This window comes from Onychostoma macrolepis, chromosome 23 (genome assembly GCF_012432095.1).
Source record: "Onychostoma macrolepis isolate SWU-2019 chromosome 23, ASM1243209v1, whole genome shotgun sequence".
NCBI lineage: Eukaryota > Metazoa > Chordata > Actinopteri > Cypriniformes > Cyprinidae > Onychostoma > Onychostoma macrolepis.
In genome coordinates, this window is record NC_081177.1 from 15,218,545 (window position 1) to 15,235,085 (window position 16,541).

Genomic DNA, 16,541 nt, shown 5'->3' on the forward strand with positions numbered 1-16,541 from the left:
AATTTATTTCTGTGATTGCAAAGCTGAATTTTCAGCAGTCACATGATCTTTCAGAAATCATTCTAACATGCTGATTTACTGCTCAAGACACATTTCTTATTATCAATGCTGAAAATATTTGTAGTAAGAAATTAATACTTTCATTCAGCAAGGATGAATTAGCCTACATTAATCATAAGCGACAGTAAAGACATAAATAAGGTTACAAAAGATTTCAAATATGCTGTTCTTTTGAACTTCCTATTCATCAAAGAATCCTGAAAAAAAAGTTTCCTCAAAAATATCAAGCAGCAAAAATGGTTTCCAAAACTGATAATAATAAGAGCCATTAACAGTAATTGACGATAATATCTGAGCACCAAATCAGCACATTAGAATGATTTATGAACGTGAATATCAGAATCCTTTATATCACTCATTATATGGATATTAATTTGACAATGGCTATTTTCTTGGTTTGCTGTATAGTTCTTGTTGTTGCTGTTTTTGGCTGGTTCAGTTCCTGTTCCTGGAACATGCAAAGCAGATCACATCCTGTTTAAATGGAGATGGTCAAAAAAAAAATTAGAGTTGATTTAATTGTTGATTAGTACATTAAATGTACTAATTATTAGAAATTATTATAATTTTTGCATTATACTTCTGCAATTTTTTAATTTGCACTTGGCATTGTGGACTGTGAATATCATTTGCTATTATGACAAATTGCTTGCTATGATCCTCATTTGCAAGATGTTTTGAATTAAAATTAACTAAATATACACATTGAAAACACGTACAACTGCTCATAGAACTAGTTTGTAAATCATTTCACAATAAACGGTCTACTATTTTTCGCTTTTTCATTTAGGCCTAGTGTAACCACAAGGAGGCGGTAAAGCGTCAAAAATCACAGACTGCTGGAATGAGCATATGTGCCTCTGAACTCTAAGACCCTAATAAATATTACTACATGTTCTTTACACATATGCCTTGCAAAATCCAGTTTACCTCCAGCTATTACTTGTGTTCACCTTAAAATTCATGCACAGCAGCAAGAATTTTTGCAAGCTTGACACATGCATGTCACTTCCACGCTCAATGCATCTAATGAGCATCCAGCTGGCAATCTTTAAATTATTAAAAGAAGTAAGAGTCTCTTTTCTGTCCAATACATAAAACCGTCCCAAATGCTGAAGTTCTAGCAAAGCTCTACTATAGGGTGTGGCATTGTGTAAAGAGCAGACAGACGGGTTTCAAGTACGGTGGTGGTAGAGAGAGAGAGAGGGGTTTTTTTTTTACTGCTAGAGACTGTTATGTAAGGAGGGAGAGTCTTCCCACCTCCCCTCTCTGTTTTTGTTTTTCTCAATGAGCCAGGCTCTCCCTGACGCAGGCCCCTGCGCCTGTCCACTAGGCCCCTTTCCTGGAAACAGAGCCTGGCAGGGGCCACTCAGGGGCAGGTTTGGGGGGGAGAGAGAGAGTGATTGTGGGAGGGGGTCTCCTTCCCCTTCCTGCAAATCACATGGCTCCAGACTTGAGTCTGAGCCTTACAGAAACCTCAGATTTGGTCAATCTGGGCACAGCTCTCGTTGAGCATATGTGTTCGGGTCATTGAGTGCATGGACCGTAAGTCACTGAGGGTGGGGGACTCTAGGCAGGATTAAGTAGTTTATATCCTGTTCACTGATTATTGATATGTACAAAGAGTCTGAAGACTGAATGAATCCTTACGATATCTCAGGATTTCAGCACTGAAAAAACCCATGTTCATATGTTGCGATTTGATAGACTGTTTTACGTGCATCTTTTAAAAAAATATTTTATTAATAATTATTATATTTAATGCAAGGCAAGTGTTATTATATTGACATGTATTATTAGTTATTTATATTATAATACTTAAATTTAATATAAAATTGTATATTCTATTTTTTTTATAATTATTATAATTATTATTAGTAGTAGTTAGTAGTTACTGCATTTTATTGGCCTACTCTTCAAATGTTTAAAATAATTAAAATGTTATGTTTTTGAAAAAGGTCTCATATGCTCTCCAATTAATGCTTTGTTTATTTTGTCAATAACACAGTTAAAACAGTAATACTGTTAACTATTATTACAATTTTAAATAACTGTTTCCCATTTTAATATATTTTAAAATGTCATTTATTCCTAGTAAAGCTGAATTACGCCATTATTCCAGTATTCAGTGTCACATGATCCAGTCTAATATGCTGATTTAGTGCTTAGTTAATATCAATTATTACTGGTGCTCAATTATTAAAAGTTCTCATTAGTATCAATGTTAAAAAAAGTTTTTTTCTACTTAATAATATTTGTGGAAACCATGACACATTTTTTAGGATTCTTTGTAAAATAGAAAGTAAACAACATTGATTTTTTTATTTATTTTTATTTATTTATTATGTTACTTACCTAGTAGTGTACCATGGCTTTTTTCAGCATTTATAACAATAAGAAATGTTTTTTGAGCATCAAATCAGCATATTAGAATGATTTCTGAAGGATCATGTGACACAAGACTGGAGTAATGACTGCTGACAATTCAGCTTCATCATTAGGAATAAATTCTTAAAATATATTCAGATTAACATTAACAGTTTAAATTGTAATAACATTTTACAATATTACTGTTTTTTTTACTGTATTTTAGATCAAATAAATGCAAAATACTTAATATTACATACGTAAAAAAATACTTTTTTCAAAAACGTTTCAAAAACAACTGCCAGATTTTGAATGGTAGCGTATATTTATAATAAACTGAAAGCATCTGATCTGTATGTTGAAGAGCTTGACCGTTTTCTTGTTTGCTTGTTTGCTTGTCTTGAAATGTACAACACAGATGGTTGAGTGTTAAGGAACAGGTTCTAATTTCGCTCCCTCCTTGTTCAAGGCACCAGTCCAGAATTGTAACCTTATAAAAACACAGCAATTAGGTTGCCCTTTTGGGTTAGGGCAGGTTCTAGGATTACCGTTTGGGTTTAATGAACTTTTTGGAGGCAGGTACAACTCCATGATGTTACCTACAGATTTACAGAAGGGATCTACTTGACTCAAGAAGATATTTGAGAGGAAAGTTGTTAAAAGTAATTGTCCCAAAATAGTTACATTTGCTTAAAATGTACTCACCATCAGGGCATCCAAGATGTAGATGAGTTTGTTTCTTCATTGGAACAGATTTGGAAAAATGTTTGCATTACATCACTTGCTCACCAGTGGATCCTCTGCAGTGAATGGGTGCCGTCAAAATGAGAGTTCAAACAGCTAATTAAAAACATCACAATAATTCACAATAATATTAATCCACACTACCTTTTACGTTTAAACCAAATATGAGTCAATAATCCATTATAATGCTTGATCCAGTGAAAAAGTCTATCCCCTGTTGTCCTCCCATATCAAAATCTACCAATACATTTGTTTTTGTTTTTTTTATGTTTTCACTTGTAAACAATGCTTGACCTGTGCATATTTCTCTCCTGATTATCAGCTGGTTGGTCTCTCATTCTGACGGCACCCATTCACTGCAGAGGATCCATTGGTGAGCAAGTGATGTAATGTTAAATTTCTCCACATCTGTTCAGAAGAAGAAACAAACTCATCTACATCTTGGATGACCTGAGGGTGAGTACATTTTCAACAAACTTTTATATTTTTGGGTGAACTATCCCTTTAAGAGCCAAATATTGGTTCTGTTAGAGTCTTTGCACACACTTTTGCTCGTTATGTATTGTAAATTTAAATGCTAAGAAATTAAATGAATAATGGAAATGTCATGTTTATGCTTTTCTCTTGTGAAAACAAATTAAACAAAAGGACAAACATACTTTAATCATTAGAATTTAATTGTGAAAAGCCTCCATAAATGCTTTTTATGATTATTTGCACCTTGAGTGACTGTCAGGAAGAGGTGTTAAAGCTTCTGTAACAAAAGCTTTGGTAACACTTTAGTTTATAGGGAGTTCTTACTATTAACTTATTAGCATGCTTATTGGCATATTAGCATACTGGCTGTTTATTAGTACTTATAAAGCACATATTGATGCCTTATTCTGCATGACCATATTTTAGATCCCTTAATCCTACCACATACCTAAATTTACTCAGCAATACCTTACTAACTATTAATAAAAATAAGCAGCAAATTAGGATTTTATTGAGGTAAAAGTCGTAGTTAATAGTTATATGACAATGAGTCCCCAAACTAAAGTGTGACCAAAGCTTTCATTTACAAAATTTTCACAGGCTGAAAATTGTAGTTATAAAAAAGCAAATTTTGTTGCTATTTATGAAGCAGAATTTATTATTTTACCATAAAAACATATTTTAATGTTTTATTATATGTTTTATTATCTTCTTTTTTGTTTTTAAATGTTTGAAATATGGTTTGATATTATAATGCATTGTAAACAAAATGGCTTTTTTTGTGATTCCATGCCTTCCGCTGCAGAGTTGCAAAAAAAAAAAAGAAAAAAAAAAAAAGCAGAACATGGAGCTCTCCCGCTTACACTTATTTTTGTCACATATCTGACATCTGCACAACTTCCACATTTCTAAAACTAGGAATGTAAACAGTGGTACCATTCTTGTTTATGTCTTGGTTTTGTGGTATAGAATTGGTCCCATTTGGGAATAGTCAGGAATAGATCTCCAACATAGGAGTTCTGGCCAGTAGCTACTCAGACTCGTAAAAACTATGCCTGTTATCCTTTTATCATTTACATTTACCATTCTCTACCTTTGTTCCTATGATTAAAAGAAAAAAATGGATAGAAACACAGAATTTAGAAAAATAGAATGAAGGAGCATAGCATTCATTTCTCATTGTTTGCAAACAAATTGGATGCTATACAATAATTAAATTAACACCTGGGTTGTGGAAGGCATTATACAGGGCAATTCAGTTTTCATAATTCAGAAATTATGCATATATATTTTTTCACACAGCTGTCCACTGCAGTTTTACAATGATGCTTTTTCTGACCAACTGTTTCATATCATGAAACATTATCAAAGCAAACAAGTTCTTATAACATGGTTTGTGAAGTTTGATTATTTTGTTCATTTTTAATTATGTTAAAGTTTAATGACCTAATTAATGAATTGATTTTAGTGATATCATACTCCAAGTATTTTACATTAAACTTGCATTAATTTGAGCAAATAAAATACAACATTTAGCACTCAATAAATATACATAAACGACTTTGAATAATAATTTAATAACTTGATTGTGCTCTAGTTTATTTATTTGTTAATGAACACACTAAAATGCCACTTTATTAATCATCGTCTTATAATTTTGGACTATTTTTTTTTTTTATGTTTGTTTGATTAAATTACCTTTTTTTTGGCACAGAATCCGCAGGTTATTTGAATTCTGCAATGATAACACAAACAGATATTTTGAATTGATCAATATATAGCCTTAATTAATCCACTTTATCATCATCGCAACTACAATGATGTTGAGGAGGATCAGCAGAAAAATGATTAGGTGGATCAGGTGTGATGCATTTTTAAAACCTGAGATTTTTTCCGATATTACCCGTTCATTCGCGTTACTCACTTCCTTTGCAATTTCCTCATTATTAAATTAGCATTCCGCCACTGCAATTTAGATTTAATATGACCGCTTCTGACTACTGATTTGCGACAAAACCAGCACTGGAATGTTTTCGGTGTGGAGTGTGCAGAACAGAAGAATGCTTCAGCTACTCCCACTTCCTGGAGATCCAATCCGAAACGACCAGCTGTTTCAAGGCGCCCCTGCGAGTCCGTCCAAAGCAAAACAATACGCGGAAAAACATAAAAATCGTCAATTATCGTCTACTTTCGCGTCTTATCTTCTTAAATTTGACTTCTGAGCGAATTGGTCGTGTCTTTTTCAAAAATACTATTTTGGATATAGCCCAGCTACGGAGTTGTTTATCTGTAGTAAGGGGAACTTGAAACCGTCCTTGCCCCATGTCCTCGGTTGTTTTTCTTCTTTCGCCTGGATTCTCCATGTTGTTGGAGAAAAAGTGAGGGCTTTACCTAGACTCGAGGGGGCTATGGATAAATATACAAGCGATAAAGTAAACCGAGACGCGAAGCCTAGAAAATAGCAGATAAGAGAAAACAAAACAAAGTGTCATGCCCCTCCCATGTGGAAGAGAATAGAAGGCGGGAATAAATAAATATCAAAATATTTTGTCGCCGTAGGTTTGAGATATTTTTGCGCGAACGGAAATTATTCATTTCAAGCGTCGCTAGCTTTTAATGCCACTAAATGCGGACCGACTGTTTGTCGCTGGAAAAGGTCGGTTGGACGTTGAGGGCTGTGCGTTTGTTAGATGGAAAGTTCTATCATCACTCAAGTGCAGAGAGAGGATTCTCGGTTGTCTTCGAAGACAGGTAGGCAACGCACTGCCACATGCTAAACGGTGATGTTTTAGCGCTGTCAACTCTTTCTGGTCTGGCTTTATCGCGTCGCGTTGTTCGATGCGCGATTCGAACGTGTTCGACGCTCGCGCTGTGTGACAGTTATTTGTCATATCGAGCTGATTGACATGTCACAGTCGCGAGCGGAATTCGTTAAGTTCAAACCGTTGGAACTTAACGAATTCCGCTCAGTACGGCGAAATGTAAATCCGCTCAGTATATTGTATATGGTTTAATAACGAAGAATACATGTGTAACTTATTTTACCATGTACATGCTTTGCTGTTGCAGTCAGGCATTGCTGAATGTTTACGTAATATGTTGTTTTTTTTTTTGAAAGAATTTCAGACGACGTGTAACGTTAGGAAACGTTGACATGTTTTTCTCTCTGTAATATGCCTTTTTTTCTTCTTTTTATTTGGGCTCCTTAGCGTTTATTAATAAAGTATGTATTATTTGTTTCATTATTTATTTATTTATTGTTCCTTCACACAATAGATGTGATTCTTATGTTTGGACCTTATTTAAACATATAACCAATCCGGCCAAGTTCATTCGCGTTGCATGTTGTTTCCTCTTTTGTCGACGTCGTTTCATCGTTTGGTTAATGGATAATTTGAATGACATGTTGTTTTAACCTTATGCAGATTGGGTTGCAAAAACATTTTCTGTTTAATCGACTTACCTACACTAGCACATCTCACACTCCTACCGACGTTAAACTACACAAAACATCGAGTTGAAATGTAGAAAAACATCGGCCTAATGGAGAGCGCAAGGTGCCGCGCTGGAATGCACAACACACCCCTCAGCACACGCCCTCCATCTGCCGCGCGACGCTACGGTTACACGCGCAAACCTTAACGGTTAATGAAGGCCTTATCTAGACGTTTACCGAGGAAAGGCCACGGTGTTATGCGGAAAATTACATAGTAACCATTTTGTAACCCCTTACTACCTGGCGGGCGAGTCTATCTGCTCACTGTTTTGACGCGCAGTTCGTACCAGTGTTTATCGTGACTCTTGTAAATATGCGCAGAGCTGTGCGCTTATTATAGATCTGACGCAAAAACGATATAAACACCGGTCGTTCTACTATGACCGTACTTCACTGATGTCAATTCGGGTATTATTTCAGATGTTTACGATCTCTGGATTAGTGAATTACGAGCAGCCATAATGTTGGGAAAATAGCCAAGCCTAGTCTGCACAATTTCCTTGAAGACCGCTTGAACTCCGTTTGTACTCGCTGGCATAAAGTGTGCAGTGTGACTTTTTTGTTTGTGGCTGTAACACCAAAGGCTCTCAGAAATGATGGTGTTTTGGTTGTGAATATATGTGTGTGAGACAATAATATTAAAAGGTTAAATCAGTTTACCAGTATAGTTTAAAACATATGTGCTGATTAGCTTCTAAGACATAAACTTTGTATTTATGATGTTTTGAAAATCATTTTATGCAAATATTCAGACTCAGTAACTCTGAAACTATCAAGTGGTGCAACCCAGTAAAAAGCACTGAAATAGTTTCTTTTCACGTAACGTGAGTGTACTCTGTTCAAAAACATTTTCAGTGTTTTTCAAGGTAAAAATATAATGAATTTTTGAGTCATAAATATTTTTTAAAAATGCTTAAAAAGGTCAAAAATATATAAATATAAAAATACATATATAATGTGTTTTTTAACAAACTAAATGGCTATAATTCACACTTGTCAGGGTCTAAAAGGGTCCTCTGTACCGTGACATGACAACAAAATGGCTTCCTGCTTGTTGTTATGCCACACTGACTTTGATTTGTCTGTCAGCAGTTTTTCAAATATTATTTTGAAGAAACAATAACAAATATTTATTTACTATTGCTTTTACTACCAATTCTTTTTTCAAGAATTGAATCCTTTTAATAAAATTATTTTCTTTTTTAATTTCTCCAGACAGCTAAACTATGTAGACATTTTAGACCAGAAAATATCAAAATAATGTTAATTCAGCATCTGAAAATATTATAGAAGCCATATGCAAGTCATTTCTGTATGAACTGCATTTCTTAAAGTGTTTTTGAGTAATTTAATAGATCTGTACAAGTCACGTCATTGACCCCTAAACCAGATACCAAATGCTAAGAATGTTTGCAATGTTCATGTAAAGTTTTGTATGTCTTTGCTATAGAAGCTTGTGGAATTAGATTAAATGTTGATTAAAGTGGTATTCAAATCAAGCAAGGATTCGATTTTAGAAATGTATTAATGTAGACAGTTATGTCTCATTTTGTCATTAGCTGAATATCCATCGGTATCCAGCTGTGGTTTAGTTTAATGTACATCATAACATCAAAATGTAATTCATAAATAAAGGCAATAAAAGCAATTCTTAGTTTAAATATAAAGGTAATCCAGTATGGATGTTTTTCAGCAACTGATACTGAGGCTGATATGTAGAGATAAGGCTGACAGACTGCCGATATAAAGCCAATATATACAGCAAATGAGACCTACAGAAAATTGCAGTTATATATTAAATATTTGAAAACACAAAATATGCACTCGAGTAGCAGATAATCTGAAAATCATCAAATTAAAAAAATATATCAGGTGTGTTGATCACTATTAAGTCACTGTATATGTGCTTCAAGAGCTCAGTGAATTTTCATTCTAAGGATTATTTTTTAAATCAGATTTTGAGATACTTGAATGCATTAGAATTGTGTTTAGATTAGTGCTCAGACAGCAATCTGAATGCCTGAAAAATAGCTTCCATATGTATTGATAATACGATATGTGTAAAACTGGTTTGAGCAAATCTAAGACATTTTGTCTAGGAAAACATTGCTGCCGTTATACCAGTGTTTTCTGATCTTCACCTATTAGATGCAACACAACTGAGAAAAAAATAATAAGACCTTGTTGTTGTTTTCTTAACAGATTCCTTAGACTCCAGTTACACACAATCCCTTGAAACTCAAATCCGTGCTTGCCATTTAATTCACCTTGGAGATCTTTATAATCTAGGAAAATAGATGACAATTCACTGAGGATGAAATTATAAGGTTTCTTTTATTCAGCAGTTAAACTGTTTTTTTGGTAAATTGATCAAAAAGCACACACACACACACACTATCTCATTAGATTAGGTCTGAGCAGAAGTGTAATAGCTAGAAACCCTGACCACTTAAAAGCTTCTAGCAGAACCTTTGACGGTTCTTAACAAAACACCCTTTCCAGTCCGCTCTAAATGCTCGGCAGTATCGCTCCATCCTCATGTGAAAAATGTTTTCAAAAAAGTGCATTTGAATTGATGGATACATTTTCCTTGTACTCCATTTCCTGAGTCTTTTTGTTAAGCAGGGCGTTATCAGCGAGTGTACAGATGGGCAAATACAGCACAGAGTAAATGATGACGAAGGAGGCCATTTTCTCTCATCCTCCCTCTGCTGTACATGCTGCTCGTATGTTACATAAGATGATTCCTATGGCTACATAAGCTCCCATAGGGAACGAGAGGGGGAAAAGATGCCTGGGATCAGCCCCTGCTCATCATCACAGTCAATTCCTTTAGCTGAGAAAAAATTAAAAAATTCATTAGTAGTACTGAAGTTACATCACCATAGCAATAAAAAACAGATTCTAATCATTGCATGGCGCACTTTCATGCTGCGAGAGTTTTTTTTTTCTTCTTGGGAATCTCAACAGGCATGTCTGAACAAAATCATGTTTCACTTACATGCAGATATTTGCAAGCAAAAATATGCAAGGAGCCCCTCGGTAATGCACAACAAAGCCCGCTACAGATGTCGTGTTACAAAACATAGCTCTTATTTCTTGGTCTTGTTTCTGCCAGACTCTCCTGTGATGAAATGGCAGAAGCCGTGTGTGAGTGCGTTAGAGTGTGTGTATGTTTTGCTCCGAAGGTACAGCTGAAATGTGTGGGCTTTCCCGCCCTCTGAGATTATATAACATATACCAGCCGTGGCCAGCAGTCTCATTTAAAACAGATTTTCTCTTTCTTTGCAACGTGTGCCATCTCTGGAGAGGGGCGGCTGAGCATTTGGTCATTTTGATGTTGATAGGCGCCGTATTTACTGACGAAAACATACATTTCATTCCAGTGCTCTGAATTATTTAAGAGCTCTGTCAAGCCTCAGTGGTGCATTTGTTGTAGATGTATCTAGCTGACTGGCAAATGTGAATTTAAGTTTCTGTTTGTCGTCTATTGGAGACTACAGTGGTTCATTTGAAAATATTTATTAACATAATGCACTCTGGGTGGGGTTTGACAGTAGCACTTAGTGGGATTCAAGTGGGATTGTTTATAAACCACACAACATGAGCCTTTTTATGCTATGTTTATGCAATACAATTATCAGCGGGACTAATATATGCAAATTATGCATTTGAAAAAATTGCTTTGTGTTCAAACAGATCAGGTGAATAAAAGCTCGCCTCAGAAACCTGGGAGTAGGAATATCTTCAAAAAGCTCATCTGTTGCCTTCGAGCTCAAGATGCCCAACTGCCAACATCACCTACCCATGATGCCTTGCTAGCGCCTGAGGACAATGGGACCGTTGCCAAAGTATTATAGGAATCATTAATTAACACTGTCACTTTTTTGTTCTAGTTTATTTTGTATCATTGAAACAAATAAAGAAAGAAACATTTTAAGGATTAACTAGAAGTAACTGCCAGTCGTTAAATTGACATTTAAAAAAAAAAAAAAAGTAGTAAATTAACAACTGTTAAATAGTTTTATTAATAAAAAATCTTATATAAAATAATTATATATATAATATTAATATATAAAAACTATTTTAATATTATTTTAAGTGTGTGTGTGTGTGGCTAGAAATACAAAATATTACATAAAAATTATTAGAATTATGTATTATAATATGGATGTGTAAAATTAAATGTACTGTTCAAGCAATGAAGGGGCAATGCAATGTATTTTTTTTTCACTCAATCTTTATTTATTCATGTTTTTTTTTTCCCGTTTAACTGCGAGTTAAAAGCCACATGATTAGGAAATAAAAAATATTGATCTGTTACGTCTTATCTGTAGATACCAGGAGAGTGTCTACTGCCAACAGTGACCTCTGAGGACCAGGGGAAGATCTGTGTGGTCATAGATCTGGACGAAACACTGGTGCATAGCTCCTTTAAGGTACACCCAGGTTATTAACACTGATTGATATTGTAAATTTGTCATTTTAAGGAGCTTCATACTGTGTAACTAAGAATAGGTGCATATTTGAAATTTTAGCTGTACAGTAATTATTGTATGTAAACAACAATTATTTGCATGTGAACAGCTGCGTTAATAACAGTTTATCACTCCACTGGTGTTTTTAACTGTATCCACATTGTGTTTCTGTAGCCAATAAGCAATGCAGATTTCATTGTGCCTGTGGAGATTGAGGGGACCACACACCAGGTGAGATCTGATAAATGTTTGTGTATGTGAGAAACAGCAGTAATCCCCTGCCAGTGTGCACTGATTTGGGCCTGAGGAGAGAGTGGAGATGTTGTTGTATATTTAAAAGTGAATGATGAGCGCCATCTGCTGGACTGATGTGAGAACAACACTTCAGATTGTGACATCGCAAGATTGGCCATTAATTAATTTATTTTACTCCAAAAACCTTTATGATTCTTGTCAACTTTTCACAGAAAATCTGCCTTTGGCCTCTGCCTGGTTCAAGTAATCCAGGATAGGTTAGTTCCCACTAGTACGGCCTGTTCTTGATTACTTGTTTCAGGAGGAGGCTACGAGCCACAACACTAGATGGACCTACAGAGCATTTTGTGATTCACTTTATTTATAGAATGTTGCGACTCTAAAGACTCTACGGTTGAATGGTGAATTAAAATCATTGGTCACATAAACAACAACGAACCCATCTGTGTTTTAGGTGTATGTGTTGAAGAGGCCATACGTGGATGAGTTTCTCCAGAGGATGGGAGAACTGTTTGAATGTGTTCTGTTCACTGCCAGCCTTGCTAAGGTATTCAGACATTTATCACATTTAATTGGGAGCTCCGGGAAATAGAAATTCCTCACTAGTGCTGGTTAGTTAGTGTTATAGAGCTATGCTCCTGTAGTGTTAGATTTATTTTCTTCTCCAGTTGTCCTCATTCATGGCTGTGTTAGTATGCAGACCCTGTGACTGACCTGCTGGATCAGTGTGGCGTGTTCCGCACACGCCTCTTCCGTGAATCTTGCGTCTTCTATCAAGGCTGCTATGTTAAAGACCTGAGTCGCCTCGGCCGTGAGCTCCACAAAACCCTGATCCTGGACAACTCCCCTGCCTCCTACATCTTCCACCCCGAGAATGCTGTGGGTTTCACTGTCCTGCCGCTATTTAGCTTGTTTGTTAAAGCCTGCTTTTTAGATTTTCCCTCTTGCTATTTAAAGGGTTAGTTCACCCAAAAGTGAAACCTCTGTTATTAGTTAGTGCCGTGCTGTTCCAAACTTGTAAGACCTTTGTTTATCTTTGGAACACAAATTAAGATACTTTTAATGAAATGACCCTGCATAGGCCCAGAAAGGTAGTAAGGACATCGTTAAAAATAGTCCAAGTAACATCAGTGGTTCAATCTTAATTTGATAAGGCTATGAGACTACTTTTTGTGCGCAAAGAGAAAAAAAAAGACTTCATTCAACAATTCTTCTCTTCCGTCTCAGTCTCTGCAGCGCATTCATGACGTTACCACGACGCATGTGTGTGATGCTGCTGACGCAGGAGTTGGCGTTCTGACGTAGAACCCAGATACGCTGAGGTACTGTCTTGAATGTGCATCGAAGACTGATACAGAAGAGAAGAAATCGTTTAATAAATTTGTTATTTTTGTTTTCTTTGCGCACAAAAAGTATTCTCGTAGCTTCATAAAATTAAGGTTGAACCACTGATGTCACATGGACTATTTTAACGATGTCCTTACTACCTTTCTGGGACTTGAACGTGTCCGTTGCGTTGCTGTGTATGCAGGGTCAGAAAGCTCTCGGATTTCATCAAAAGCATCTTGATTTGTTTCTCGAAGATGAACGAAGGTCTTACGGATTTGGAACGACATGAGGGTGAGTAATTAATGACAGAACTTTTATTTTTGGGTGAACTAACCCTTTAACAACTGTTTATTTTTGCTGTAGTTGACATATCTACAGTGGGGTCCAAAGTCTCATATGCATTATATGTGTATATACTGCCATTCAAAAGTTTGGGAACTGAATTGTTTTTAAAGAAGTGAATACTTTTTAGTCAGCAAGGATGCATTAAACTAATCAAAAATGACAATAAAGACAAGGTTACAAAATATTTCTGTTTCAAATAAATGCTGTTCTTGTTTTGTAATGGCTACTGTAAATGTGTCTGTATGGCAAAAATGTAAAAAATCTAAATAGAAAAGTTATTTATAATTGTAATAACATTGGACATTATTGAACAAATAGTAGCACTGAGCATAAAAACTTTTTAAAAAAAAAACACGATATTTAAATGATTACAAATCTTTGATCGCTAATGTATGTACTATGTTATATAGAAACATATTCTATATATATAGTCTATCAAATATCATGTGTATATTATTAACAAATGTTTAAAAGCTGAACATTTGAAATTATATTGACAAATTTTACAATGTCTTTGATTAAAATGATATTTTGAATATTGGACTATTGGACCCTACAGTATATGTAACAAATTATTGATGTACCACCATCTAAAATGATCTTCATGCTTTTACAATACATAAACCCAGCAGATTAATATTATCCCAAAATGACTATATATTACTTTAAGCCAGTATAGTAGTGATGTATAGTAAATAACCTCTGTGCCTTTAACAGGTTCCTGTACTGTCCTGGTTTGATGATTCAGAGGACACTGAGCTGCTTCACCTCATCCCAGTATTTGAAGAGTTAAGTCAGGCTGACGATGTCTACAGCAGACTCGAACAACTCAGGGGTCCATAATCCCTACACCACCAGACCAGGGCAAACCTCCATGTTGTGTAGCACTGACTGCCAATCACACACGAGCGGCTCATATGACAGGAGACTCCGCCTTCTGACCTGAAAACAAACACGAAAGCTCATAATTCTGCTCAGCACAAAGTATATGCGGTTCTGCTTCGAGGTTTGAGGACCTTAAACCGTTAGAACTGAAGCCAGCTTTGTCTGTCATCGAGCTTGAATTTTGCAATAACAATTTACAGATTTTATATTCCTTTTTTACTCTTCTATTTTTTGTTATTAGCATTTTTTTATGTTTAAAATGACATTATTTGGGAGATTAAAACATAATCTGCGATTATGTTATACAGCTCAGCAAATAACAAAGCACAATAAACTTTCAGGCCAGTCTTTCTATGCAAAGTCCTACCTGAACTCAACCTCACACTTTTTAATCTTTAACATTCATATTCATACTTTAAAGAAAAACTAGTGCTTCTAATGTGTTCCAGATTCAGGCGAAAATGCCACAGGACATGCTATGCCAACATGCTATGCATACTTTTTCCATAAATGCAAATGTGACACCAAGCCCCCATTCATCGTTGTTTCTGATTAGTCGTATTACTTTACACAAGGCCTTGTTTAAATGGCAGTTTTTTTTTTTTACTGTCACTGAGTTGCGTTAACACGGCATTTACCAGTTTATTATCATACCAGTTTTTAACACTGTTTTATGTGAATTACAACTACATGCTTATCTTGACACTTCCTGTATTCAATCTTAAAGTGGCCTTATGTCTGCTTCAAGTGTACATGATGGGGTTTTATGATACGCGAGGGGCAGAATTAACACCACAGAATGAACCAAAGAGATTTATCTTGTTGAGTAATTGTCTTTCTCTCTGCTGTATTTATGCAGACAATTACTTGTACTGTGTATATTTGGTTGAACTTGAATTGTCTGTCTTTGTATGATACTGTCTGTCGACGCAGACCACACACTCCACCTCTGTACTTCATCTTATATTATTTAAACAGGATCATGTTTTTATAAGTTGTTTTTACTGTAGCACAAATATTCAAAATGGCCATGTTTTATATAAAAAGGGCAGATTATTGTCTTTTGTTTAAAAAAAAGAATGCCCGGATAAGATCTGTGTTGCCACGTTTTTGACTTTTGTATTTGCAACAATAAATTTTTCTGTGGAACATTATGTAAATGTTGTCTGCGTATTGTCTTACTGAGCCACTGTAAGCTATTATTAATAATAGTAATAACCTTATACATAGCTGCACAGAATTCAAACAGCATGTAAATAGCATTCAAATTCAAGACATCCACTTCTGAAATGATGAAACCCCACAAAACAAGCATTTGGATTCTTTTGCCTAAAATAATATTCATTCTGAAGCTGTTTGATACCAAATAAGGTGCATCATTATATTTATATTTATATATATAAAATCGTTTCAATCATCTTTTAGGTAACTTGTACATCCTTGTTCTGACCACTAGGGGCAGCAGAATCCAGCTAAGTTTATATGAAAACATCTGTATGTCACATTTTCTGTAATAAATACATCACACAAACATACTTAAAAAGGTTTTATTGAGTTGCATGAGTGATGGCGATTGCTTAGAAAGGAGATTATGAAAACACATTTATGGCTTTTGCAGAACAGAGTGAAAACAAAAATCAGATAGCACCTTATATAAACATTTTACAGATATATTAACAACTTCATCATAAATTCTTTTGTAAACATACCAAACTAATATAAAATATTCCTGACAATTACAACAAAGTAAATAACAAAGGTTATAACGGCAGGCAAATTAGGGAACTACGATAGTAACACAAACTACTTATAAAAAATAAAACAAAAGATTTTGTGTCAAATCAAGAATGACATGCGTATAAGATTGAGGATGACTACAAAGTTATTTTCTCTCTACAAAAATTTTACACAGGCCTGGAAAGACTGTTGGATGACAACGCATATATGCTTGGGAATGTTTCTAATTAGTCTTTTGTTGTGGTCGTTTCGTTAAAAAAAAAAAAAAAAAAAAAAAAACCGCTATTGAGGTCAGCACAGATTAGAAAAGATTGGGGTTGAACTATTAATCTACTAACCTATGGCTTTTTGAGCAACCACTTGAAAAT

The 16,541-nt window shown here is 35.0% G+C and overlaps 2 protein-coding genes across 6 annotated transcripts in view; one reads left to right on the forward strand and one right to left on the reverse strand.

Moving 5' to 3' along the window:
* Positions 1-10,837, reverse strand: part of c1qtnf12 (C1q and TNF related 12) — a 40,243-nt gene extending 29,406 nt beyond the window's left edge. For 3 of the 4 annotated variants that reach the window (XR_009268841.1, XM_058763481.1, XM_058763477.1), the window contains exon 1: positions 7,112-10,837. The gene's annotated coding sequence lies outside the window, so the exon portion shown is untranslated. The remainder of the gene's footprint in view (positions 1-7,111) is intronic. The other variant, XM_058763479.1, reaches the window with a different exon arrangement.
* ctdsp2 (CTD (carboxy-terminal domain, RNA polymerase II, polypeptide A) small phosphatase 2) lies at positions 5,540-15,590 on the forward strand. Of its 2 annotated transcripts, XM_058763482.1 has the most exons (7): positions 5,548-6,399; positions 10,844-10,995; positions 11,482-11,583; positions 11,797-11,853; positions 12,332-12,424; positions 12,571-12,756; positions 14,269-15,590. In XM_058763482.1, the coding sequence occupies exons 1-7, from the start codon at positions 6,339-6,341 to the stop codon at positions 14,392-14,394; spliced, it is 777 nt and encodes a 258-aa protein (XP_058619465.1). In that variant the 5' UTR covers positions 5,548-6,338; the 3' UTR covers positions 14,395-15,590. The 2 variants fall into 2 exon arrangements, with proteins under 2 accessions (XP_058619466.1, XP_058619465.1); XM_058763483.1 differs by lacking the exon at positions 10,844-10,995 and having other exon boundaries at positions 5,540-6,399.
* Positions 15,591-16,541: the final 951 nt, after the last annotated feature.

What these genes read in the sequence shown, in the direction of transcription:
- ctdsp2 (XM_058763482.1), top strand. Translation starts at nt 6,339, where the DNA reads ATGGAAAGTTCTATCATCACTCAAGTGCAGAGAGAGGATTCTCGGTTG. An exon ending in TCGGTTGTCTTCGAAGACAG is followed by an intron (nt 6,400 to 10,843) that starts GTAGGCAACGCA and finishes GTGTTCAAACAG; the next exon opens with ATCAGGTGAATAAAAGCTCG. An exon ending in TGGTGCATAGCTCCTTTAAG is followed by an intron (nt 11,584 to 11,796) that starts GTACACCCAGGT and finishes GTGTTTCTGTAG; the next exon opens with CCAATAAGCAATGCAGATTT.